General features: G+C 48.7%; 3 protein-coding genes across 11 annotated transcripts in view; 2 read left to right on the forward strand and 1 right to left on the reverse strand.

The window, feature by feature from the left end:
* Positions 1-6,456, forward strand: part of MMS19 (MMS19 homolog, cytosolic iron-sulfur assembly component) — a 34,281-nt gene extending 27,825 nt beyond the window's left edge. For 3 of the 4 annotated variants that reach the window (XM_018041300.1, XM_018041301.1, XM_018041302.1), the window contains 13 exons: positions 1,191-1,346; positions 2,398-2,497; positions 2,998-3,100; positions 3,249-3,317; positions 3,532-3,658; positions 4,136-4,236; positions 4,357-4,413; positions 4,560-4,746; positions 5,062-5,144; positions 5,274-5,438; positions 5,521-5,580; positions 5,883-5,983; positions 6,064-6,456. In XM_018041300.1, coding sequence (XP_017896789.1) covers positions 1,191-1,346; positions 2,398-2,497; positions 2,998-3,100; positions 3,249-3,317; positions 3,532-3,658; positions 4,136-4,236; positions 4,357-4,413; positions 4,560-4,746; positions 5,062-5,144; positions 5,274-5,438; positions 5,521-5,580; positions 5,883-5,983; positions 6,064-6,091 — 1,337 coding nt within the window. In that variant the 3' untranslated portion in view covers positions 6,092-6,456. Of the gene's footprint in view, positions 1-1,190; positions 1,347-2,397; positions 2,498-2,997; positions 3,101-3,248; positions 3,318-3,531; positions 3,659-4,135; positions 4,237-4,356; positions 4,415-4,559; positions 4,747-5,061; positions 5,145-5,273; positions 5,439-5,520; positions 5,584-5,882; positions 5,984-6,063 lie in introns of those variants that run through there. The other variant, XR_001917310.1, reaches the window with a different exon arrangement.
* Positions 6,661-16,169, reverse strand: ZDHHC16 (zinc finger DHHC-type containing 16). 5 transcript variants are annotated; one of them, XM_005698287.3, is made up of 12 exons: positions 15,955-16,156; positions 14,424-14,537; positions 11,901-12,148; positions 11,534-11,728; positions 11,293-11,381; positions 10,871-10,899; positions 10,116-10,249; positions 9,928-9,975; positions 9,011-9,096; positions 8,221-8,344; positions 7,963-8,033; positions 6,661-7,249 (listed from the first exon to the last, which is right to left on the reverse strand). In XM_005698287.3, exons 3-12 carry the CDS (start codon positions 12,141-12,143, stop codon positions 7,135-7,137), a joined length of 1,134 nt encoding a protein of 377 aa, XP_005698344.1. In that variant the 5' UTR covers positions 12,144-12,148; positions 14,424-14,537; positions 15,955-16,156; the 3' UTR covers positions 6,661-7,134. The 5 variants fall into 5 exon arrangements, with proteins under 5 accessions (XP_005698344.1, XP_005698345.1, XP_005698346.1 ...); XM_005698288.3 differs by lacking the exon at positions 14,424-14,537 and having other exon boundaries at positions 15,955-16,169; XM_005698289.3 differs by lacking the exon at positions 9,928-9,975.
* EXOSC1 (exosome component 1) lies at positions 16,257-22,677 on the forward strand. 2 transcript variants are annotated; one of them, XM_005698286.3, is made up of 8 exons: positions 16,257-16,367; positions 16,475-16,590; positions 19,047-19,121; positions 20,280-20,368; positions 21,140-21,173; positions 21,682-21,732; positions 21,864-21,948; positions 22,273-22,677. In XM_005698286.3, the coding sequence occupies exons 1-8, from the start codon at positions 16,337-16,339 to the stop codon at positions 22,377-22,379; spliced, it is 588 nt and encodes a 195-aa protein (XP_005698343.1). In that variant the 5' UTR covers positions 16,257-16,336; the 3' UTR covers positions 22,380-22,677. The 2 variants fall into 2 exon arrangements, with proteins under 2 accessions (XP_005698343.1, XP_017897189.1); XM_018041700.1 differs by lacking the exons at positions 16,257-16,367; positions 16,475-16,590; positions 19,047-19,121 and having other exon boundaries at positions 20,323-20,368; positions 21,140-21,180.

A 23,803-nucleotide genomic window follows, 5' to 3' on the forward strand; every position in this document is an offset into this window, starting at 1 on the left:
TCAGCTTTGGAGTTGATGTGTCTAAAACAGTGGTTCCAGTGATGGCTCTAGCAAGAGTCACATAGGAACTTGAAAAAATGCTGCCAGCCTGGGCCTCATTCAGTCCAACTGATTCAGTCTCTAAGAAGGGATGGGATTTGGGCAACGACTATTAAGAATGCCTCGATGATTTCAGTGTGGAATCCATTGAAAAGCACCACTGTAAGGCTATGCTACTCAAAATAGAGTTCATCAACCAGGAGCATGGGCATGATCTGGGAGCTTATTAGAAAAGCAGACTCATGCAAGCAGCACTCTGTAGCAGATAAAACTGTCGGACACAATTTGAGCTTGCTATAGAAAGAAAGTCTAACCTATTCCGGTATTCTCTTCTCTGTGCGACAAGGCATTATGTAGACTTAAACAGCGTTCCAGCTGAAAAAAAAAAAGAAATGCACAATCTCAGGCCCCACTGGTCAGAATCTGCGTTTTAGCAGGATCTCCCGGGGAGTTGTACACACCCTGGAGTGTGAGGAGCACTGCTCCTCACAAGCGACAGCAGCTGTGGCTGTTAGGAACCTGTGCATGCCCGCCATGGGCCCTCGCTAATTCCCCAAGCTCCCCACTCTGTACTGCCCCGTCCTCTGCGGGTGATCCAGTCAGCAGAGGATGCTCCAGCACCTGATACACAATAGAAAGAACGCTGGATTCAGAGCACGGCCCGGGTGTGTGACCCTGGAAAAACCACTGCTAGTTTATTGAGCTTTCACATCCTCCTCTATAAAATGGGGGAAATGATACTGCTGAGGGGGTTGTTATGAAAACTAAAGGAGGATGTGTGTTTGACCCTTAAAGCAAGTTTGTACAGCACACACAGATTTCTTTTCACAGGGTAAAAACTGTAGTACAGCATGATCGCAGTTGGTTGAGTCCGCACATGCAGAACTGCAGATATGGAAGAACCGCTTCAAGGAGGATTATAAGTGACACATATCTCTGACTGTACAAGAGGGTAGCTCCCCTCACCCCCACGCTGTGTATCAGTGCTTCTGTTGCAGAGCTGGCAGGGCGGTTCTCTGCTCCCGGATAAAATGACTTGGCTCTTTATATTAATAAGATACTTATCTTTGATTATTCTTCCTATATCCCATATCTGACAGGCCTGGGAGTGCTTTTAAGAAAACCTTACAGAAAACTTTCTCACCACACAGGGAGTGAGAGTCCAGGAACCAGTGAAGTTATTGCTGTCTGTCAGAGCCTCCAGCAGGTGGCAGAAAAATGCCAGCAAGACCCCGAGAGCTGCTGGTACTTCCATCAGACAGCTGTCCCCTGCCTGCTTGCCTTGGCTGTGCAGGCTTCCACACCAGGTAACTTTCCCCTTCTCACCCCTCCCTCCTTTCACTGCAGCCTGTGCACTAGTGGTGAACAGCACTGCCACCTGCAGGGTTTCACTGGTATTGCATCTTGCACCAGCAGAGGTGTCTTTTGAATTCTGTGTCCACATAATGAGATTTCACTTTAATCAAAAGGTGCCAAGCTGACCTCTGGAAAGAACCAAAATCTACTAGTGTTAGCAACACTCAAAAGGATGCACACTTTCCCCCCCTCCCCTTCAATTGCTGTGTAATTAGATTAGTTAGAATTAGGCTCTGGAGTTTAGCAGACCTGGTTGGGTCTCATGGTCAACTCTACCACTTGCTCACTTACGTGCTTAGTCACTCAATCGTTTCCGACTCTTTGCGACCCCACGGACTGTAGCCTGTCAGGCTCCTCTGTCCATGGGAATTCTCTAGGCAAGAATGGGTTGCCTAGAGTGGGTTGCCATGCCCTTCCCCAGGGGATCTTCCTAACCCAGGGATCGAACCCAGGTCTTCCACATTGCAGGTGGAGTCTTTACCGTCTGAGCCACCAGGGAAGCCACCACCTGCTAACTTAGGTGAAGATATCTAGCCTTTCTAAGCTCTGTTTCCTCACTTGTGCAAAGGAGATGGAGGGTAATACCTATATATCACAGGGTAGTTGGTAAATAAGATTAAATAAGTTAATTCATAATGTTTAGCAACAGTAACGTATGTGTGTATGGTAGCTGCTATGTAAAAGGAGCCGCAAAGATAAATCCACATTACCTTTAAGTTTTTGAAAAGACTAACAGTTCTGATGTTAAGAATATTCCTATTAGCTAGCCTTGTTTCCCACTGTTGTCTAGTCAGAGGCAATCCTCGGGAACCCCCTGTGGCCCGCATCAGACATTCCTGCTTCTGGTGCCTTGCTGGTTCCCAGGGCTACAGCACTGCTAGAGGACAGGTTACAAACTGCTCCTGCTGTAACGAGAGCCAAGGCCAGAGTCACGAGGGGGACAGGACCTAACCGTGTGAGCCACAGTCATGGCCTGTGCTTGTGTGTGTTCTGATTTGGCAGAGAAGGAGCACTCAGTTCTGAAAAGAGTCCTGTTGGAGGATGAGGTCTTGGCCACTATGGCGTCGGTCATTGCCACTGCTACCACCCACTTGAGCCCTGAGTGAGTCTAATCATGCATGCGACTTGATCCCGAGGAGGCTAGCATTCTTGGGAAGAAGTAGCAGATGATTTCCTTCTGAGCTGTCCTCTCACCCAGATGTAAATGTGAAGCCGGTTATTTGTTTTGTAAGTCTTATTGGCAAAGAAAGAAGGGCTCTTTTAGCACCATGGACTGTGGATGAGGTTCTGGGGAGCCATGGACTGATGGTTCTTAGCTACAGATAGCTGTGCATAGGAGTCACCTATGAAGCATTTTTGACATATACCGAGTCCTCTTGCTAGATTATAAGCTCCAAGGGAACAGGGATTTGATCTGGCTGGGTCACTGCTGTAGCACCAAGGCCTAGGACAGGAATGGTTCCTGGCATATAGTATGTGCTGAGTTAGTATTTGTTGAAGGTGTGAGTGAGCATGCTCTGGTCCCTGGACTCAGTGAGTCCTGGGAACCCCAGGGCTGCTGTAGAACCCTGGCTCCTTGGTGACACTAGGTGTACCCCCTAGCTTAGCTGCCCAGAGTGTCGCCCACATCGTGCCCCTCTTCTTGGACGGCAACATCTCCTTCCTGCCTGAAAACAGCTTCTCTGGCAGATTCCAGCCATTCCAGGTGAGGGTCCGATGGATCAGACCCAGATGGGGAACAGTCTTGGGACATCTGCCCTTCATATCTTTCTGGCAAATCTGGGATGGGTGTCATCAGGGTCACAAGTCTCCTGCTGGTGGGACAGGCTTGATAGGACTCTTCTTCCTTACAGGATGGCTCCTCAGGGCAGAGACGACTGGTCGCACTGCTTATGGCCTTTGTCTGCTCCCTGCCTCGAAACGTAAGTGACCACAACCTTTGGGGAATACCCCAGTTTAATCCTGACCAGGGGAGCTGGAGCCGGGCTGAAATTTGTTGCAGCTAAGCTGATTTTCTGTTTTTCCCACTGGAGAATTCACTTCTCCTTCACCCTGGCCCCTGCTGCCACTCTCTCCTGGTTGTCGCTCGGAGTTCAAGTGTTCTCTGGGTCCATGACACGACCAGGTTTTCCACAGGTGGAAATCCCACAGCTGAACCGACTCATGCGGGAGCTTTTAGAGCTGAGCTGCTGCCAAAGCTGCCCCTTCTCCTCTACTGCAGCCGCCAAGTGCTTCGCAGGACTCCTAAACAAGCACCCTGCAGGTACTGGAGGGAGAATCAACTTCTGATGCAGTCTTGAAGTTTAGTAGTCACTCATTCTCTTTTTAAAAGGAGTTTGCTAATATAATCAGGCTTTCCATGGGACAGCCCTTGGGACAGGAGTCAAGACCAGAGCTGGGCAAAGCTTTATAGAATGGAAGATGATGAGGGTTTCAACCAGAGTGCTCTGTCTGGTTCCGTCCCTCCTGTTCCCTGCAGGGGGCTATCAGGGCTAATTCTTTATTAGAAGTGGACAGCTCTTTTCGAAAAAAAGACTTTTTATTAGAAGTAGACTTTTCTATGCCAGCACCCCAACATTATGAGAATCCCAGGCTCATGATGGTGTCCTAGAGCTAAGTGGGCCAAGTCCACAGCTAAAATGACATGGTTCTTTTCTAATGGCTTCTGCATTTAAAGGATTTACAGCCTTTGTTGTCAAAACAGACACACGTGCGTCAGCATTTCCTACCTCCTTTTTAGGGCAAGAGCTGGATGAATTTCTGCAGCTGGCTGTGGACAAAGTGGAAGCTGGGCTGAGCTCTGGGCCCTGTCGTAGTCAGGCCTTCACACTGCTTCTCTGGGTAAGGAGTCGGAATGCAGTTTGTTAGAGCAGTTAATCTGGTTAAATCTCTCCATTGAACCCTGCATGCTTCTCAGGGTTTGGGCATCTTGCCCTGACTTTTCTTTCTCTCTGGTGACAGGTCACAAAGGCCTTAGTGCTTAGATACCATCCTCTCAGTTCCTGCCTTACAGAGCAGGTAAGTCTTTGCTGAACAAGCAGAACCTAGAATCTAAACAGCAACTTCGCTCTTGATCCCCTTCCTCCCCAAAATGACTGCTGTCCTCTTCATAGTATTTAAGATCCTTCCCCACTGATGTACCTCAAAAGCTCTCTTTCCTCCAGCTCATGGGCCTCCTGAGTGATCCAGAACTAGGCCCGGCAGCAGCTGATGGCTTCTCTCTGCTCATGTCCGACTGCACTGACGTGCTAACTCGTGCTGGCCATGCTGAAGTGCGGATCATGTTCCGCCAGCGGTTCTTCACGGATAACGTGCCCGCTTTGGTCCGGGGCTTCCATGCTGCCCCGCAAGGTGAGGAGAGGTTAGAGGAAGGCCCTCAAATATATAGACCTCTCCTTTGTTCAGGCCACAGTCAGAATTTAGGACCTGAGTGCTTCTTTAGAGCATAGTAGGCCTCTGTCGGAGGGCAGAACATCTAGATTCTTGACCCACTCTTTTCCTTTGATGGGTATACCTTGCCTATTCTGAGCCTGAGGGGCTTTTTTTTTTTTTAAATAAAAATAAAAATCTCTGTAGGCTGATGTCCCAGCTTCACCATAGATTGGAATTGAAATCCCAAGCTCTCTCTGAGCCCAGTTTTCCCCTAAGCTTTTCCATTTTTTGCAGATGTGAAGCCAAACTACCTGAAGGGTCTGTCTCATGTACTTAACAGGCTACCAAAGCCTGTGCTCTTGCCAGAGCTGCCCACGGTAAGCCTTGCCGTCACAGCCTCTAAACAGGGACAAAGCCATTGTCCTCCCCATGCTGGGTCTGGAAAGGGGAGGAGAAGCAGGCTTATCAAAGATGTGGTCACTCCACCCTTTCCTGTGACCCCTTAGCTGCTCTCCCTGCTGCTGGAGGCCCTGTCCTGCCCTGACTCTGTGGTGCAGCTCTCAACCCTCAGCTGCCTTCAGCCTCTTCTACTGGAAGCGCCCCAGGTCATGAGTCTCCACGTCGACACCCTCGTCACCAAGTTCCTGACCCTCAGTGCCAGCCCTTCCATGGTGCGTTGAGCCCTGACGACTCTTCGGCCTGTACGTCTCCCCTTCGTGGGCTTCCCCTCACCTCCTTATGGTTGTGTTCCAGGCAGTCCGGATCGCTGCACTGCAGTGCATGCACGCTCTCACTCGCCTGCCCACCCCCGTGGTGAGTACCACAGGTGTCCCTCTCTGGCCCGGAAACTTCCTAGAAGAGCCAAGGGCACCTTTCTGCCTTAAGCAGGCAGGACTGGCCACCTGGCTGTGCTACTGAGATATGCACTATATAGTACAGATAGGCAAGGATTTCCTGAGTCCCTGAAAATAGAATGGCCAGCCCGCCACACAGGAGGCTGTACTGACTGTCTGGAGTCAGTACAAGAATAGGAAGACTATTAGATGTAGAGTCAGAGCAACTTTTTTGGTTACCTTGGTTGAACAAGGCTAAGATGAAGTCCTCTAACTCCACAGCTGCTACCATACAAACCACAGGTGATCCGGGCCTTAGCCAAACCCCTGGATGACAAGAAGAGGCTGGTGCGCAAGGAAGCAGTGTCAGCCAGGGGAGAATGGTGAGTTTCTAGGTCACGGGGAGAGACAGGACTGAAGTGAGCCTCACCGCCAGTGCTGTCAACATTCTTTTTGCCTCCAGGTTTCTGCTGGGGAGCCCTGGCAGCTGAGCCCCCATCCCTGGCCTACACTGGCTGACGGCCTAACCTGAAGTTACTAACCATCGAGCCGCCTTGCCCAGGCAGGGAGACCGCTGGCCCGTGACTGCCTTTCCCACAGACACAACACAAATGCCAGGCCTCTGCCGCATGGCTATACAAGAAATACAGGAATCCTGATTTCTAATGGATTTGGGAAGTAACTGCGTGTGAGACTACTTGTGTTTGAAGAATGATCCTTGGTCTTGAGGCTCTTCCATTTATATGTCAGAAAAAAGGAGCTATGCTGCTGAGGGTGAATGCAGATGTGTGTGGCCCTGAGGACCAGGGAGGGTGGTGTGTGTGTACCTGCTGGAGAATAAAGATTTTTTTGGTAACGGGGCTGTCAGTTATTTCCCTCTTCCACTTATGCCTCAGAAGCATCACTGCTTGACCTAGAAGAGAAACGATAGGAATTGTTGAGGACATCCAACCCCTCCAAGTGAGGCACGGGTGGCAGGACCAGAACATCTGCTCACTAGGCCCTGACCCCAATTTCCCTTTCCCCATCCCACAGGAAAGGCAAAGAGTGAAAAGCTACAGTCCTTACAAAATCAAATACCTTTATTTTTGCTCCCTTCAGCAGCACATGAGAAGTGGCAGTGACCTCAGCAGCAGGCCTGGTATCTTTGCCCTGTTGAGAAGCCAGAATCTCATCTCTACCATTCAGCTGTTGACGGCAAGTGGAAGAGGTGGTGGCCAACCCCAGTGCTGTAACCTGGAGGAGGTCGGGGTCAACCTGGCAAGGTTGCTAGCTGCCTGATCTCCAGTCTGGGGCTGGAACTTCTGTTTGCCTGAGTAAAGGGACATCAGTCCTAGGATTTCTCCACATCGTGCCTTGCTTCTGCAGCAGCCAGGAGATCAGTCCTTGAGTTGTCCCTGCATGGTACCTTGGGGGCAGGCCCACTGGCTCTTTTGGCTCAAGGATCCCAAGAAGCTATCCTTGGAGGCCCTTGAGGCAACGCAGGAAGCAGGGTGGTACTCAAGTTGTGGCTGACACACTCCAGCTTACACGCTCACACTGCCATCACAGAGGCTGAGTGAGCAGTCACCCAGGGCGGGGGATCCCAGCTTATTCCGTTCCCGTGGGGCAAGTGACTGGAAGGTAACAACACCCGAGTAAGCCAGTGCCTGTAAGAGAAGACAAATACTCCTGAGACCCAAGCGTTCCCAGTCTTCCTCCCTGATCCTCATGCCACAGCAAAGATAGCTCAAGGCAGTCTGAAGCTACCTTGGCATTCATCACAAAAGTAACATAAGTTCCAATTTAGTCCAAGAAATACACCCTCTCGTGCCTTGAAGGCCTTTAGAGGTTTTGAGCTATAATGGGCACTGCGAGCATAGTGACAGGCAGCAATGATAAGGATAGAAAAGGGAAGAGGGCAGGCACTTAATGGTCACCTACTTATTACTGCCTCAGCAGTTGCAATCTAGAAAATGATTTATCTGTCGCTTGGGCTGAGGGAGCTAGCTTCATTTATTGTCTTAGGACCTCTGTCACAACTTCACTCCCACAAGTCGTCTGCTTGAAATCCAACACTGCCATACAAATGGGAGGTCACCAGTGGCCAACAGACCCTAGCTAGAGGTCCCTTCCTGAGAACAGCTTTCAGGATTCTACTGTAGTCATCTGCTGCTGTACCAGTATAGTAGCCATTAGCCACATGTGCCTAATGAAATTGGTGAAAATGAAATTAAAATTCAATCCACTAATACATGAGCCACGTTTCGAGCACTCAGAAGCCATATGTGACTAGTGGCTCATGTCTTAGGCAACACAGGTGTAGTATGTTGTTCCCAACACAGAAAGTGCAACGGACAGCGCTGAGCTACATTTACTTTACCTTCCTGTGTCCACACCCAGGAATACCTTCCAGTTGTCCAAGCAGCCATAGTTGTAATGATTCCTAAAAACCTAGAGCAAAGAAAAACGTTTCTAGGAACCCTTTTCTTTACACCAATTTTGAGCCTAAATTGGCTAGGCAAGTTCTGGGCTTCAGGCCTGCCCTAGTTGGCCCTGACCATGGGGGAAAAACCAGCTCGTCACAGCAGCAGGTTTGGTTTTCCTACGCGCCCAGCACCCCAGCCCCAGCCCTACTCACTCTGCCCTTGGCCTGCAGCCGCTGACGCTCCTTCCTGTTGATGTGCCTTTCGATGCTCGTCTCACCTCGACTGATGAGCACGGCGTGCCATGCAGTCAGGGCACCCAGGGCCAGTGCCACAGAACTGAGAAGAGAAGGGCAAAGATTGGGGGGCAGCACGGAGAGGGTTAGAGGCCATGAGTAGGTCTGAAATTGCACTGAGCAACAGTGACTGGTGAGGGACTTCTGCCTTCTCTCCCAGCTGAGGGGTCCTAAATGAACTTTTACTTCACTGCATCTACTGATAAAAACAGCATCCATGAAAAAGCATCTATATGGGCCAAGAATAAATCATGAGGCAAGAAGAATGGGGAAGTAAGTCTATTACTAATGAAAATGTTATATATTTCCTAAAATACCCATGCTTGGGAGACAAGAAAGGGGAGTAAGCACCAAGGATCAAAGTAAAATGGCACATCAGATTCCAGCTCTACCGTGTCTACTTGCGTATCATGGAACAGATCACCTCACCCCCTCACATCTGCAATTTTCCTCCTCTACAAAATGCATCTGCTCTTATAAGGAGGAGTTGAACTTCCCTTGGCACATACCAAACCCTCAGTGCCAAGTCCTTTGTGTTCCCTCCCCCAGAATGCTGGGGAAAATTAAGCTCTACTCTTGGCCAACCTAAGTGAGACTAAGAACAGCAACAGTTCATACAGGGAGGGGTTCCTGCCTGTGTGGGCTCTGTAAAAGGCTTTCTGAAGCTGCCCCTCCCCGCTTAACCTGTCAAAAATGAGAGTTAAGATACCTGCACAGGAACCAGAGGTAGACAAGACTCTTATGAGTCACTCTTTCTCGGAAGGAGAAGGTGGGTGGTGGGGTCTGATGGTAAGTCTAGAAAAAGAAAACAGCACAGTCTGGCTCATTGACTCTGCTGGTCTCCACCAGAACCCAGCACCTGCAGGCAGGGAAGTGATCCAGGCCCAGGGGGAGAAGAGAGGGGGTTAAGCCACAGAGGAGTCAGGGCAGCAGCCAGATGGGTGGACCAAGCCGGTGGCATCGTCGTGTGGACATACACTGGGCAGAGCGGGTCTGGACAGGATGGTAAAGCACAGGAGGGACCAACCCTGGGCCTTTAGCTGTGACAACACAAACGGGGCTCCAGGGGAAGCCACTCCACTTCCCAGTTGGAACTGTGTGGCTGTAATCCCCTAGAGGGGACCAGATCACACCCAGAATAGAACGGAGGGAGAGAACAGGGAGCCCCACTAGGGACCAAAACGGCAGCAGAGGCACAAGCTCAAGCCAACAGTCTGCTCAGAGCAAGGAGTCCTAAAAGGCCCGGGGATCCTGATGCAGATGCAGACAGACCAGGAGCAAAGGATTGCCAGACTGGCCCGGCCCGGCCTCTGTCCCCTGGAACCCCATCACACAGACTGACATGGACTCCTCACTGCTCAGGCCATCACCAAGGCAGAGCACTTGCTCAGCCCAAAGAAGATGAAATGGGATAGAGAGCCAAAAACTCACATACCAGGGACTCCCAGCTGGTCCCCAGGCCACTTGGCCTACTTGTGGCAGGCAGCCCCCAGAACACCCCTGATCCAGTCTCGACTGGCCTCAGCCCAGTCTCTACAACTCGACTAACAGGTGGGCCCCAGTTGCCTCAGCAACTCTATACCCCTGGCCTGAGCAGGAGGAGGCAGTGGGGTGGGGAGAGCCCACCTGGTTGGCAACCGCCTGTAGTTTGTTCTTGTCGAGCTGTTTCATTTTCTAAGGGGATGGAAAACAGTGCTGGTTACACTCTCAAGCCTCTAGGAGAGGGGGGGTGCTACCAGCCCCTTCTTAGGGACAAATTCCACACCCCGGAGTGCTCTCTACTGAGCTGCCCTTTTTCCTAACTATGGGCTCACCTCGATGGCAGCATAAGCCTCCCGGAAAAGGTCCCAGCTTCCGTAGCTGCAGTAGACACAGCCCAGAGTCATGAAAAAGCAGAAAGAGAAGAAGTACCGATGGTTATAGTGGCCCACACAGTTGTTTAGCCAGGCTGGTGGGGAAAGGATTAAGGACAAGATCAAACACACAACTTCAGGGGATGTCCTGGTTTCTCTGGTTTATCTGTGGTTCCTCACAATATCATCCAAGCCCAAGGATTCCATCACCAAAGGCAGGAAAATATGGGACTTCCCTGAAGTTGAGGTGAAAGGGTTAAAGCTTTTCAAAGCCCTCACGAGTCCCACCAGGAGATCATGAAAGCTGGAATCCTTCAGTAAAATGAGTCTGCTAATATTCAGACAAACGGGTTTACCAGACATCTGTGTGGGACAGCAGAAAGGGACCGATGGTTCTATCTGGACCCCCACTGGACAACCCACTGAACAAGACCTCTCTTTCCATCTGATAGATGTTAGCACGAAAGTCTATGAAAGAAAGAGCTGTTAGGGAGAGAGGCCTTGCTCCCAGAAGATCCGTCCCAGACAGCACATAAGCCTCCTGTTATTCCCAGGAGATGGTTGGTCCCCACAACTTGCTCTTCTACTAACTTCTCCTGAGCCCAGCGTTCTCTGCAGGGTGAAGCTAGAAGCCTTGGGTCTGTGGCCCTTAAACCTGTGCAGTGCTCTGGAGCTAAAGGAGGAGATTTCAGGCAGAGGAGATAGCAAAAGGATACGGCAGTGATGATCCATCTTCAGCACACACCTGTGAGGAAGGGACACAGGCTCTGTTACGGTGGCCAGGGTTCTTGAGATGTCAGTGCCAATCCTTTCCTACAAGGACCAGCATCCTGCTGAGGTGGAAAGGGCACAGACTTTGAGGACAGCCAGGTCTCGCTTCAAACCGTGCTTCACTGGCTACACGACACTGGACAAGGTAACTCGGGTCTCTTGCCTACCCTGACCCCTCTCTCTGAACCTCACTTTCCCCAAGCGGTGATAACGCATAACTCGCAGGACCATCCCAGGGCCCGTGTCCTCAGGACACATGGCCTGGCACATGACAGGGTACCCCGTGAATGTCCAGGCAAATGCCAGGTCTAGGTTTTGCCCTGGGGCTACAGCAAAAGGGCCAGGGCTGGGGTTCCCGGAGACCTACCTATTGCAGATGCTGCAGTGGTGCGTTCGGGCTGGCTTGGGGTTAATGCACTTCTTACAGATGGAGACGGTTGTCATATCATTCCTGCCCTGTGCAGAGGGAGAAAAGCAACGTGACGACTGCAGCAGCACCGGTTTCGCACCTCAAAAACACCAAGGCGCTCTCCCTCCCCATTCCTGGGATTGGCTCCTGGGGCCTGCAGTTCTCTTCCACCCCCAAGCCCCTGGAGGGGGGTACCCACCTGGGGTGGGTATCCAGGTGGGGTGGTGATAGCCTGGTAGTAATGGAAGACGATGAGAATCAGATTCCAGTGACTATAGAAGAAATGCCAGCAGAGCCGGGGCACGGAGTAGGTTTGGAGGATGAGGGGCAGGACACACAGGTAGGCAATGGCCACGATGGAGCTGGTCAGCACAATCACCAGCACCACGAACACCTGCCAACACCGGGGAGGTCAGGAAGATGCCGTGAGAGAGCTCGGCAATGCCCAGAGCAGACTCAGGAGCTTCCCAAGGGTAGGAGGCCAGTGTGGGTCCTGACCCAGGGTAGGTTCGCCAGACACATGCGCTCCCCAAACAACCCTTTTCTTGCCCCTGGGCATCACTCACCACCCCACACCAGCGGATCACGTTGTCCACCAGCCAGTAGATGGGCTCAAAGGCAGCGTCCACGGCGGTGTCACTGCCCCCGAAGGAGTTGTAGAGCAGGGAGCGCAGGCAGACCTTGCCGTAGCGCCAGCGCTGCACCAGGCCGCGGAGCAGAGGTGGGCAGCGGCGCCTGTAGCCCAGGAGCAGAAGCAGGCGCAGGCAGAGGCGGGCAGGGCCCAGCAGCAGGCTCCACTGGCCCCGCATGGCTCCTAGGAAAGCACAACACCGTGAGGGGCCAGCCTGGATCCTGTCCCTCCCTGCCCCACCAGTGGGCGGCTTGGAGGCAGAGACCTAAGGCTGAGGCCTGCTGGGCCAGTCACCAGCTGGGAAACAGGGAGGCAGCTCCAAGCTCACGCAGGGTCTCTGGAACTGTCTATGTGGACAGACCATTGGAAGAGCCCAACCAATGTGCACAAAGCTATCCACGTGGCCCTGTGGGCCTGGCCACTGTAGCAGAGGTGTCCGGGGTCTCCTGCCTGCCCTGAGCTGTGCTTAGCTGCTCAGCTGTGTCTGACTCTTTGCGACCCCATGGACGGTAACCCGCCAAGCTCCTCTGTCCGTGGGGATTCTCCAGGCAAGAATACTGGAGTGGTCACCATGCTCTCCTCCAAGGGATCTTCCCAATCCAGGGATTGAACCCAGGTCTCCTGCATTGCAAGCGGATTCTTTACTGTCTGAGCCACGAGGGAAGCCCCTACCTCCTAACAACTGTCTTCACCAGGAACAGTAGTGAGGGAGTGAGTTCACACCATGCGAATCCTGCACTTAGATCTTCCCTGGTGCTATCCAGGCAAAAGACACTTATCCGTTCTACTGCCATTACCAGCCTTGGGGGCATGAGAATCCCTGTCTCCTGTGGGGACAGCTCACCTCCCCCTTGCATGACATAAGATGCTCTGTCTCCAATTCTAGTCCCAGTCCCACTCCAAGCATGAACAAAACAACTCAGGTCCTGAGCAGACCACCACCAGGCAGGAGACATGGCGGTATGGAGAACGGCGGAAGAAGACCACAGGACCCGCCCTCTGCGTAATGAGTTTCCCTTGCTCTGTGCTAGCTGGACACTTGAGAGCTTTCTCTGCAGCTGCTGCCCTGGCCCCAGGTGTCCCAACCAGCCTGTCCAGCTCTTTAGTGCTGTGCATGGCTCCTCTGAAAGTGCTTTAACCTCCTCCATGTGATTTTTACCTCAGCTAACAGCCACGGGAGGTCAGCTACCCAGGCAATGCCCAGAACAGACCATACGGATTATTTTGATGATATTCTCATCAATTCTGCAGACAAAAGGTCTTATCAGAGAGGAAATTATCTGATTTTCCCCTATGGCTACTTTGTCCTCTGCAACTCCACTGACTTATTTAACAGGCAGCTCAAAGCCCAGCAGAAACTGGAGGAAGCTGCTCCACTGTAGGGATGGTGTCATTTCAGTAACTGGAGCAAGGTACTCTCCTTACTACCCTGATATCCCCACAAGAGGCCTTGCAAAGAAAACTCAATTACCTCCTTCCATAAGCCCTCTGAAGACTTAAGGCAAAAACAAAGCCAGCAGATAAAACCAGCAAGGAGAAGACAGACAATTCAGGAGGGCCCTACTTCTGTAGCAGGATAAAGTAAGTTGGCCATTTCCATCATCTCCGAGCGGCTAAGAGAACAAAGGGACAGTGCAGAAAAGAGGAAAAGGAAAAGCTCAAACTTCCTACCTCCTTCGACTTGGACTCCTATTGTGTGGAATAATGATTTCGCTTGAAGCATGAATTTTCAAATAGTGTACAGCTACAATCTAATGTAACAGCGGAACGAAACATTCTACCCCAAAACAAATCCAAGTGACTTAGGTTATCCACACCATCGTTCACTCCCTTACTACAGCTAATGGAGAGTTTCTATTTACCAAAATATTTTTAACAGCTGCTGCTGCTGCTGCTAAGTCGCTCAGTCATGTCCGACTCTGTGCGACCCCATAGACGGCAGTCCACCAGGCTCCCCTGTCCTAACAGCTGCTGCTGTTAAGTCGCTTCAGTCATGTCCGACTCTGTGCGACCCCATAGACGGCAGTCCACCAGGCTCCCCTGTCCTAACAGCAACAGCATGCAAATAAGATGTGTGCCTCATCTGTAATAAACAAAAATTATATGCCATCTCTCCTGTTTAAAAGGAAAAAAAACCTTCATTTTCTGATTCTCAACTTTTTAGATTGTCTCGGCTACTTCTGGAATTACTGAACTCTACAGGAAATGCCTCAAAGGCCAGACTTACCAACTCTTACCTGCCCCATAACTTGACTACTTAGGATTCAGTTCTGCCCTGAAGTAGATCTGTGACCTTGGGCAAAGCACCAAATTCTGTTGGGACTCAGTTTTCTTGTGTTCCCATTAATAAGAGAGTAGGATTAAATACTAAGGCACCTTTCTGCTCTACCCACTTTATGACTACATATACAGTTGGTAAGATACAAATGAAATGTTTATAAAGTGCTTAGCACAATACCTGGATCATGGATGTACTCAATAAATACTTGTTGAATGAACGAACTGGAGGGATGCCAAAGTGGAAAGGCTGGTCAGATGTCCATCTGTCCTACAAATAACAGCAAGGACACTCCTGCCAAAGTGATAACACAAAATAAGTGTAAACTGCTACATTCTTCATGATCAATAGAGAGAGAAATGAAAACCACTGGTGGAATCATTGCACTTCAGAGTTAGAAATCATTCTAGAAAACTATCCAACCAGTAATCAACACAAACATGTAAGCTGAAAGCTTGTGGGTACAGAGCTTAAGACAAGATTATGTAAAAGAAGTCTGAGACCAAGGCCCCCTTCCCTTATTTTACCTAATGAGGTTTAGGGGGATATGGGAATGCCAGGGAAGAAATACGTAGTCCATGGGACCACAAGTGAACATAAGTTTTCATCTCAGGAAACAGAGATAAAGCAGAACTCAAAAAACTGTGTGTTGGGGGTGAAGGGTGGTGATGGAAGTGAACAGGGCAGGAAATAAGAGTTTCCCTATCACTCCAAACAGAGAAGGCAATGGCAACCCACTCCAGTACTCTTGCCTGGAAAATCCCATGGGCGGAGGAGCCTGGTAGGCTGCAGTCCATGGGGTAGCTAAAAGTCAGACAGACTGAGCGACTTTACTTTCACTTTTCACTTTCCTGCATGGGAGAAGGAAGTGGCAACCCACTCCAGTGTTCTTGCCTGGAGAATCCCAGGGACGGGGGAGCCTGCTAGGCTGCCGTCTATGGGGTCGCACAGAGTCAGACACGACTGAACCAACTTAGCAGCAGCAGCAGCATCACCCCCAACACAAGCCTTGAACATTCTGATCCCTCAGTCCTACCAACATAGTGACACGTGCCACCAGTTCAGACGGGAGTGTAGGTCACAGCACTCTCCTCTCCCCAAGGCTCTCAGTCACCAACTCTTTCCCAAGGGGAAACTGGACATGGGGGCTATTAGGGGTGGGAGGACACACATAGATTCCAAAGACACCAAAGGGCAGAGGAAACAAAGTCGACATAACTCATTTGAACAAAGATGCTGTTTTCAGGGTGTTTACTGTCTGAAGCAGCAAGTGTCAATCATCAGTAAAAGCAACACTAATTCATGCAGACTTTCCTTCCAGACTAGCACGCTTCCGCAAGATTGGAGACTGCAGTTACAGAAACTGAGGAAACGTTTTATTTCTCAACAAGGCTGGCATGGTCAAAGAATGATAGACTGAAAGTAAAAAATAACTTGAGTACCCGTTCGGTCTCTATCTTGAACTATCTTAGAGACACTGTACAATTCTAATCCTATCCCTGGGGATGAATTTCCAAATCTGTGAAATGGGCGAGTTGGCTGGGCTGACCTTCCAGCTCCACGCCTCAGGGCTGCCCGGAGGGTGTGTTCCGTCCGGTTCGAGGGCACGGCCGTGCAGAGCAGGAACTCGGGCTCACAAGGCCCGGGAACAGGGCCCGACCCTATAAAAAGCGACAGGACTGGGCAGAAAAGGCCGCAGCTTCGCTCTTACCTGCCGCCGGCCGATTCCTCAATCAGCCAAGTCGAACCCCGCAGCCTCCGCCGCCGCTCACTGCCACCCCCTCCAGCTCGGCGTCCACCGGCCCTGCTCAATCCAACCAACCATGGCCCACCGCCCACAGGTCCAGCCTGCAGACCCGGACCCACCGCCCGCCCATCCTTGTCCACAGGCGCAAGCGCAAGAGTTCCGAAGCCCCGCCCCCGAATTCGTCCCGATGCAACCTGGGAAATGGAGTTTACGTCTTCTGGAAGCGCTTCCGGAGATTACAGATAGAGCACACCAATTAGCGCGTTTCTTACTGCGTAACTGCACCTGGATATTGGCCAATGAGAGGTCGGCCCCATTTTCCTCGGGATTTGGAACAGTGGCAGTCATGGCGCCACCCGTGAGGTACTGCATCCCCGGTAAGTCGGCGGTATCTAGAGCAAATCGTGGGCAGGGACAGGGGCAAGAAGGCCAGACGACCAACAGCTTCAGCGGACCCGTGGCTGATGCAGCGTTTTTTCCGCAGGCGAACGTCTGTGTAACTTGGAGGAGGGCAGCCCGGGCAGCGGCACCTACACCCGGCACGGCTACATCTTTTCGTCGCTTGCTGGCTGCTTGACAAAGACCAGCGAGAACGGCGCGGTAAATGGGGCAGCTTCCCTTCTCTTCTGTCTCACGCTGCCTTTGACTTCACTGTCTTTAGGCAGGGTCCTACGAGCGCGTCTTTAGTGCCTGGTTCAGGAGAAGGAGTTAGTCTCTAAGTTTCTGACAGCTGGGATCCCCGCTGCTGGACACTTAGCCATCACAAATTAGTTGTGTTGTCTGGCTTGGCTGTGTTGCTGACCCTCCGGGAAGCAAGCTGGGGAAAGAACGGAGGCGAGCTCAGCCGTGCTGTGAGCTGAATCCTGGCCGAATGTCGCCTGCTTCTCCTGCTTCATTTCGCTCCGCTACCCGCGCCTCAGTCTTTGCAGAAGTCCTACTGTCTTTTTCAATATCGCCAGTGGACCACAGAGTCTTTGTACACACGCCGTCTGGAACACGCTCCTCTCTTCCTTAGCCCGATTAAATCCTACCTACTCAGCGGAAGAGAATCCACCACCATTGCAGGAGACGCGGGCTTGATCCCTGGGTCGGGAAGACCCAGGAGAAGGGAATGGCAACACATTTCAGTATTCTTGCCTGGAAAATCCCATGGACAGAGGAACCTGGCGGGTTACAGTTCATGGGGTCGCAAGAGTCGGACACGACTGAGCGACTAAACCACCACCACCCTTTAGATAACCTCACTAGTATCACTTTCTCAGAGAAGCCCTATAGACACCACTAGTCAAAAAAGGGAGTTTTGTTTTTTGTTTGTTTTAACACTCACAAAGAACTGTTGGGGTCAGTTTGCCTGTTTGTTTTGCCTGGCAGCATGCAGGATCTTGGAAGGAACCCATCCCCCCTGCAGTGAAAGGTCAGAGTCTTAACCATGGGACCACCAGGGAGGTCCCAAGAGCTGTTACTCCCTTTCTAAGCACTTAGTTCAGCATGCAATTTAACACTCAGTTATAAGTTCCCCATTAGACCCTTCCACTACTATGCACATAGTGCAAGCTAAATGCTCAGTAGATGTTTATTGAATGTATGAATAATATTATTCTCCCTGGTTCCAGAGGCTGATCCATGATTAGCTTGGGATCAGATAAGCAGTTCTTGGAGGAGCAGCTTAAAGACTGGAGGTGGTGGGGGGCATGGGTTTAGTCGCTAAGTCGTGTCCGACACTTGAGACCTCATGGACTGTAGCCCACCAGGCTCCTCTGTCCATGGGATTTTCCAGACAAGAATACTGGAGTGGATTGCCATTTCCTTCTCCAGGGGATCTTCCCAACGCAGGAATTGAACCCAGGTCTCCTGCATTACAGGCAGATTCTTTACTGACTGGGCTATGAGGGAAGCCCAAATCTCTATACAGTCCATGGAATTCTCCAGGCCAGAATACTGGAGTGGGTAGCCATTCCCTTCTCCAGGGGATCTTTCCAACCCAGGGATTGAACCCAGGTCTCTGACATTGCAGGCAGATTATTCTTTATCAGCTGAGCCACCAGGAACGCCCTAGAGACTGGGAGCATAGTAGAAAGAGGATTCAGTATTGACTAAACCTTAATTCTGCCTTAGGTAAGAAACTTACACTCCCTTTATAGGTTCTTACCTATAAAATGAGAGACTTTTGTATTTGATCAATTTTGGGAATTTCCCTAGGATTTGAAAGTTTGTTCATTTTATAGCTGTGGGATGTGATAATGAGCCAAATATATGTGGTCTCTGCTATCAAGGGGTACAGATACAAACTGTAAGCAAATAAATGCTCAAATGAAGGTATACTTACACATATGATGGCTGCTCTGAAACAATATTACAGAGTACCATGAGAACATGTAATAGGTAAATCCAGCCTAGTCAGAAGTGATATTTAGTCTGAATCTAAAGGATAAATAAGAGTTGAGTGAGTGAGCAGAAAGAGCAGGTTGAAAAGAGATCCTGAGATGGGAAAAAATTTCGTGAGTTGGTGAAACTGAAAAAAGACCAGGAGAGCTGAAGCATATTGAACAAGGGAAAGGTTAAGAAAAGATCAGGCTCAAAAATATCTTTCCTACACCAATAGCCAGTACCATGCTCAAAGAGGAAACTCTACAAGTGTTAAATAGAAGTAAACAAGTATGGCCACTGTTATATAACATTTATTTGAAAATTCTAGCCTGTCCAATAAAATGACAAACCAAAAGAAAGATATAACTTTGGAGGAAAGAGTCAAATTATCCATGATTACAGGCAATGTAGTTGTATGTGGAAAAACTCTTAAGAAAATCACAAAAAAACTCAGAACTCATCTGAAGTGGTAAGATTATATCTTCTTGCACCTTTCTTTCTGTGGCCCCTTGGCCCTCCTGTATCCTGAAATTTCTAAGGCTTTCTGCTCTGGGCTACAAATGAATCTGTCGTCCACCTGCCCATGTGACGTCTACTGTGGCCCAAGGTATCCCATTTTACTGTCAAGCCACAAATACCTTTATCCAAGGCTTAGCCAGAATATTCATGTTTTATTTTTCTCTCTGCAGCTTCCTGTCATATCTGTGATGAGAGAAACAGAGTCCCAATTACTGCCAGATGTAGGAGCTATTGTAACCTGCAAGGTAAGTTGGTCCTAACCTCCTTGCTTAGGATACCATCCAGTGTTGAAATCATGATCATTATAGAACTGCACTGTCCAATATGGTAACCAATAGTCACATAAGGTCATTTAAATTTCAATAAAATTAAACAAATTTAACATTTATTTCCTCAGTTCTGCTAGCTCCATTTCAAGTAGTCAGTAGCCACAGGTGAATGGTGGTTGCCATGTTGGTCAACAGAATTTTTCTATCATCACAGAAAGTTTTACTGGACTGTGCTGGGTCTAGAGATTTCTAGAATAATGATCAGTGTGGTCAAGTTCAGGCTTATGTAGTCCTTTCACAGAGCTGGTTTCCTCAGTATGTAATTTTTTATTTCTGTCTGGGAAACAGGAGTACCAGAAGGTCATAAGGAGGTGTATTTTTGAACATCTAAAGCGAAACTTTTTCTGCAGAGAAATGAAAGATTTTTATAAAGTCTTTGAGGGCAAGTGCAAATTAGTGCTGTACCAATTAGTAACTATAAGACATCCGTATTCCCTGCCCATCCCCACCCTCTGCCAGTTAACTTGTAGCTCTTAGTTTTCCTCTATAAATAATTTCTCCAACAGAAAATCTATGTGGGGAATTCCTTGGCAGTCCAGTGGTTAGGACTCTGCACTTTCAGTGCCAAAGGTGTATGTTCAGTCCCTGGTCAGGGAACTAAGATCCTGCAAGCCACACAGCGTGGCCAAATTTAAAAAAGGAAAAAAAGAGAAAATCTTTGCATTATTTTGAAAATAACTGGACAGGCACAGTGATCCAAATATTACCCAGCAGCTGAAATGGAGACTTAAGTTCCATTCACACTACAGGCCTCTTGGTGAGATCTGCTAAAGGTCTAGTTAGAGTTGCTATGCTTCCCTTGTGTATTTATGTTAGACTTGCACATTTTTAAAAATCTCTGTCATATTATTTCATTTGATTCCCTCGGTAACCCTATTTTAGGTGGCCAGAGTGGCTCTTACTCCACTTTATGAACATCACTTATGCAGGGATAAATACGAGTTAACTTACCTGAAATTCAATGCTTAGTAGGGATGCTTGGACTAAAATCCTAGTCTTTCCTAGTTGATTCCTGCCTCCTTCAGCTGACAACTGCTAATACTCTATAATGTTGCCCTTTCCTCTGTTCCACAGGTCTCCAGCATCAATTCACGCTTTGCCAAAGTACACATCCTATATGTGGGGTCCACGCCACTTAAGAACTCTTTTCGAGGAACCATCCGGTAAGGAGTATTTTTGTCTTCATATTCGCCTCAGCGCCTGGAATGAGATTAGGATAGGATGGGAGACTGGAATTTTTAAGAACAATTAACAGTCTACTCCTGCCCTGTCTCACCTCTTTGTGCTTTGATTCTCCCCAGGTAGTATCTAAAGAAAATATTATAGTATGTGAGTTAAAACAGAAAGAAGATATTAATGAGATAGGACTTTAAAAAGAACAAAAAAGAATTGAATAAGCTGGAGGTGCATTGTGGGTATGATTCATACCAAAGTAGAAGGCATTTTAGGAAGTACCTTTTTTTCTTGTGTTTAATATTGATTAACCCAAGCATTATAAGACAATAAAAAGGGTAGTGGGTAAAGTGGTATTTCTTCCCCACTATGGGTTCTTTGAGAAGGGACAGACAGTTCTTGTGAGCTAGATAATTTAACATCTGAGGCTCTTTCCACCCTCAGGATTCTGTGTGGTTCTGTGATGCTGCCATTCAAGCTCTCCTAAGGCAGCAGAGCTCCTTATCCTCTGCCAAATCGGATCCACTTTCCTCTAGTGGGAGGTATTGATACTCCTGTTCTGTTTGATCCAAGAATGGGAACTGTGATTTCCTCCTCGGGGTTAGGACCGGAAATATTTCTCCACCTGCTCCTCTGGGTGGCAGCAGGGTCCCGATCAGGCCTTGTTCTCTTTGCTCTTATAGCTCTTTCTCTGCTAGGAGTCTGCCGGATAATTCTTTCTCACAGATAATTAATCTTTCTGTTACTTCTTTTCTTTATAGCAAAGAAGACGTCCGAGCTACTGAAAAAGACAAGGTTGTTGGTTGGTTCTTTTTTTTCTTCATGGCTTTAGGAATCTCAGTCCTTTGAGATTATTCCAGTGAATTTCAAAAGTCTGTGGGAATGTGGAGTCCAAGGAATTTTAAGGTGTTCTCTACTGGAAGGTGAGGAATTCACCTCACTATTCCTTTCCTCTTTGTGTGATTTTTCTTCTGTTGACCAGAGAGGAACTAGTTTACGCTTTGTCTTTGAAGCCAGGTATTTATTCATGGCTGTTCTCTCAGACTTATTCTGGACCCTTTCAGGGCAACCATAGTACCTTTTGTCTAAGTCAGATTCCTGATCAGGTTACTGAGTTCAGATCTTTCATTTTTGTGATGATGCCGCAGAATCAATGGAAGTTGTTGATCTACTTGAGTAATGGTAGATCTGCCATTGGGGTTCTACCCTCTGGGGTTAGAAGTAAACGAGCTCTACCCAGTGGGGTTAATAGTTTCATTATAGACCTGATCGGAGTTTTTACTTAACACTTCTTTCTTTACAGGTTGAAATTTATAAGAGTTTCCGCCCAGGGGACATCGTCTTGGCCAAAGTGGTATCCTTTATTCCCTGAAGACTTGTGGTCCTTTGTCAAAGGAAGAAATGGAAGTAGAGAAACCACTCAAGTAGCTATGAGAGGGAAGACTTGTAAGTCTTTGTTTTCCTTTACCAACGTGATGTGACTAGATCTCCCTAGGTGATGCGCAATCCAACTACCTGCTAACCACTGCCGAAAATGAGCTGGGAGTGGTGGTGGCCCACAGCGAATCAGGTGAGTTTGTCCATGCTACCATGTGCTTACCTTTTCCTGAGAGCTAAGGTTTGGATTAGTCCACTGTTTTCCCTCGTATTTTAATTATCTTAGAAGCAATGTGAGTGTAGATACTGACTACTGGGATTAGAATGATTCTCCTTATATAATCTAAGGAAAGGAGCCACTTACTTCTTAAATCAGTGGAATAAACAAGGCTTTTTTCTGTATGAGGTGAGAGGTTCACTAGGCAGCTGGTGACATCAGTTCACACCCAGCTGAAAAGAGAAATATCTCGAGCAAGTATCTGGGGTCCCAGCTCCTACACCACCTTTCCCTTTGCAGGTGTCCAGATGGTCCCCATCAGCTGGTGTGAGATGCAGTGCCCGAAGACCCACACCAAAGAATTCCGGAAGGTGGCCCGAGTGCAGCCTGAGTTCCTGCAGACCTAAGAAGCCACTTTCCCCACGCAGAGGGGAAGCTGTTTTCCAAGAGTACATGTGTGAGTGACATCAGGAGGCTGTTGTCTTTATTCAGACACCAGGGGTTGGTCAGCAGCCACCTTTAGAAAAATCGTTCCTGTAGGTGGAACATTTTTCTTGTGAACCTTTCAGTGGGTTTTCTTCTCTGGAGTAATTTCTTTTGGAGGCACCAGCAAACAACCTGTATGACAGTAGATTATAGCCTATTCTTTGAGTGTTGCAAATGTGTGCTTTTGCTATGACAAAGAAAACATTTTTATGAAAAGAATTTTAGTTTCTGTTGTCTCAAGTAGGGTAAAGAATCTAAACTGACATGACATCTAGTGCAGAGTCTTTGTAGACAATGCCTAATCACCTATCTTTTTTTGTGTTTTTTTACGTGCTACATACTTTTGAGTACTTGCTATGTGTCAGGCATGGGTTGAGCACAAAATTACCAACTTTTGTTCTAAGATTCAGAACAAGCTAAGGAAACTAACATCCCATCAGGCTACTTTAGACTTAAAGTACTAAAAGTCTTCCTAGGATTACTGGGCACATCAGATAAACAGCTAACTTGGAAAGCAAGATGCTCAAATTTTAGAATAAGGGCAACATTCATACTGGGTCCCAGTACTCAGTAGTGTACCTTCTGGCCCATTTCTGTTTTCAGCGTGTTTGCTCTTCTGTAAACGACACTAGCCCTTTCAGAGGTTATCAGGATTGAAGATTATGTATATAACATGTCTCACCTGATGGGTAGCACAGAGCACTTAAGAATTTTCTAGATGGAGGGTGTCACTTGTTCCTACTAGAAGAGGACAGCATTATGGGCTTTCTCATATTCCAGTGATCTTCTCAGACGCCTCAGAGAAAAGGCAAGTGTGAGTAATGCCCCTCCCCAATTATGTAGACAACTGCAGTCAGTCCTCCCCATCCATGGATGGGAAACCCACGGGGAGAGAGCCATCTGTACTATGCCACCTTGTATTAGGCACTTTAGCATCTGTTAATTTTGAAATGTTTATTTTGGCTGTGCTGGGTCTTAGTTGCTCTTCACTGCAGCATGCAGACTCAGCTGCATGCATGTGGGATCCTGTTCCCTGACCAGGGATCCAACCCTAGCCTCCTGCATTGGGAGCTGAGTCTTAGCCCCTGGACCACCAAGGAAGTCCCTAGCATCTGTTAATTTCAGTATCCAGAGGAGTCCTGGAATCAGTCTCCCCTCTGCAGATAAGGGATGACTATAGATTCATTTTCTCCTGCAAGTATAATTTCTGAGGAGGTTAGGTAACTCACAGGGATAAAACTTCAGGAGCCAAAAGGAAAGGTGTGAATCAAGTTTACAGTTTACTAATAGAAAGGGACTGGCTTTTTTAAGTCTAGTAAACAAACTTTTACCTTTCTAAAGAAGG

This window comes from Capra hircus, chromosome 26 (assembly GCF_001704415.2).
Source record: "Capra hircus breed San Clemente chromosome 26, ASM170441v1, whole genome shotgun sequence".
NCBI lineage: Eukaryota > Metazoa > Chordata > Mammalia > Artiodactyla > Bovidae > Capra > Capra hircus.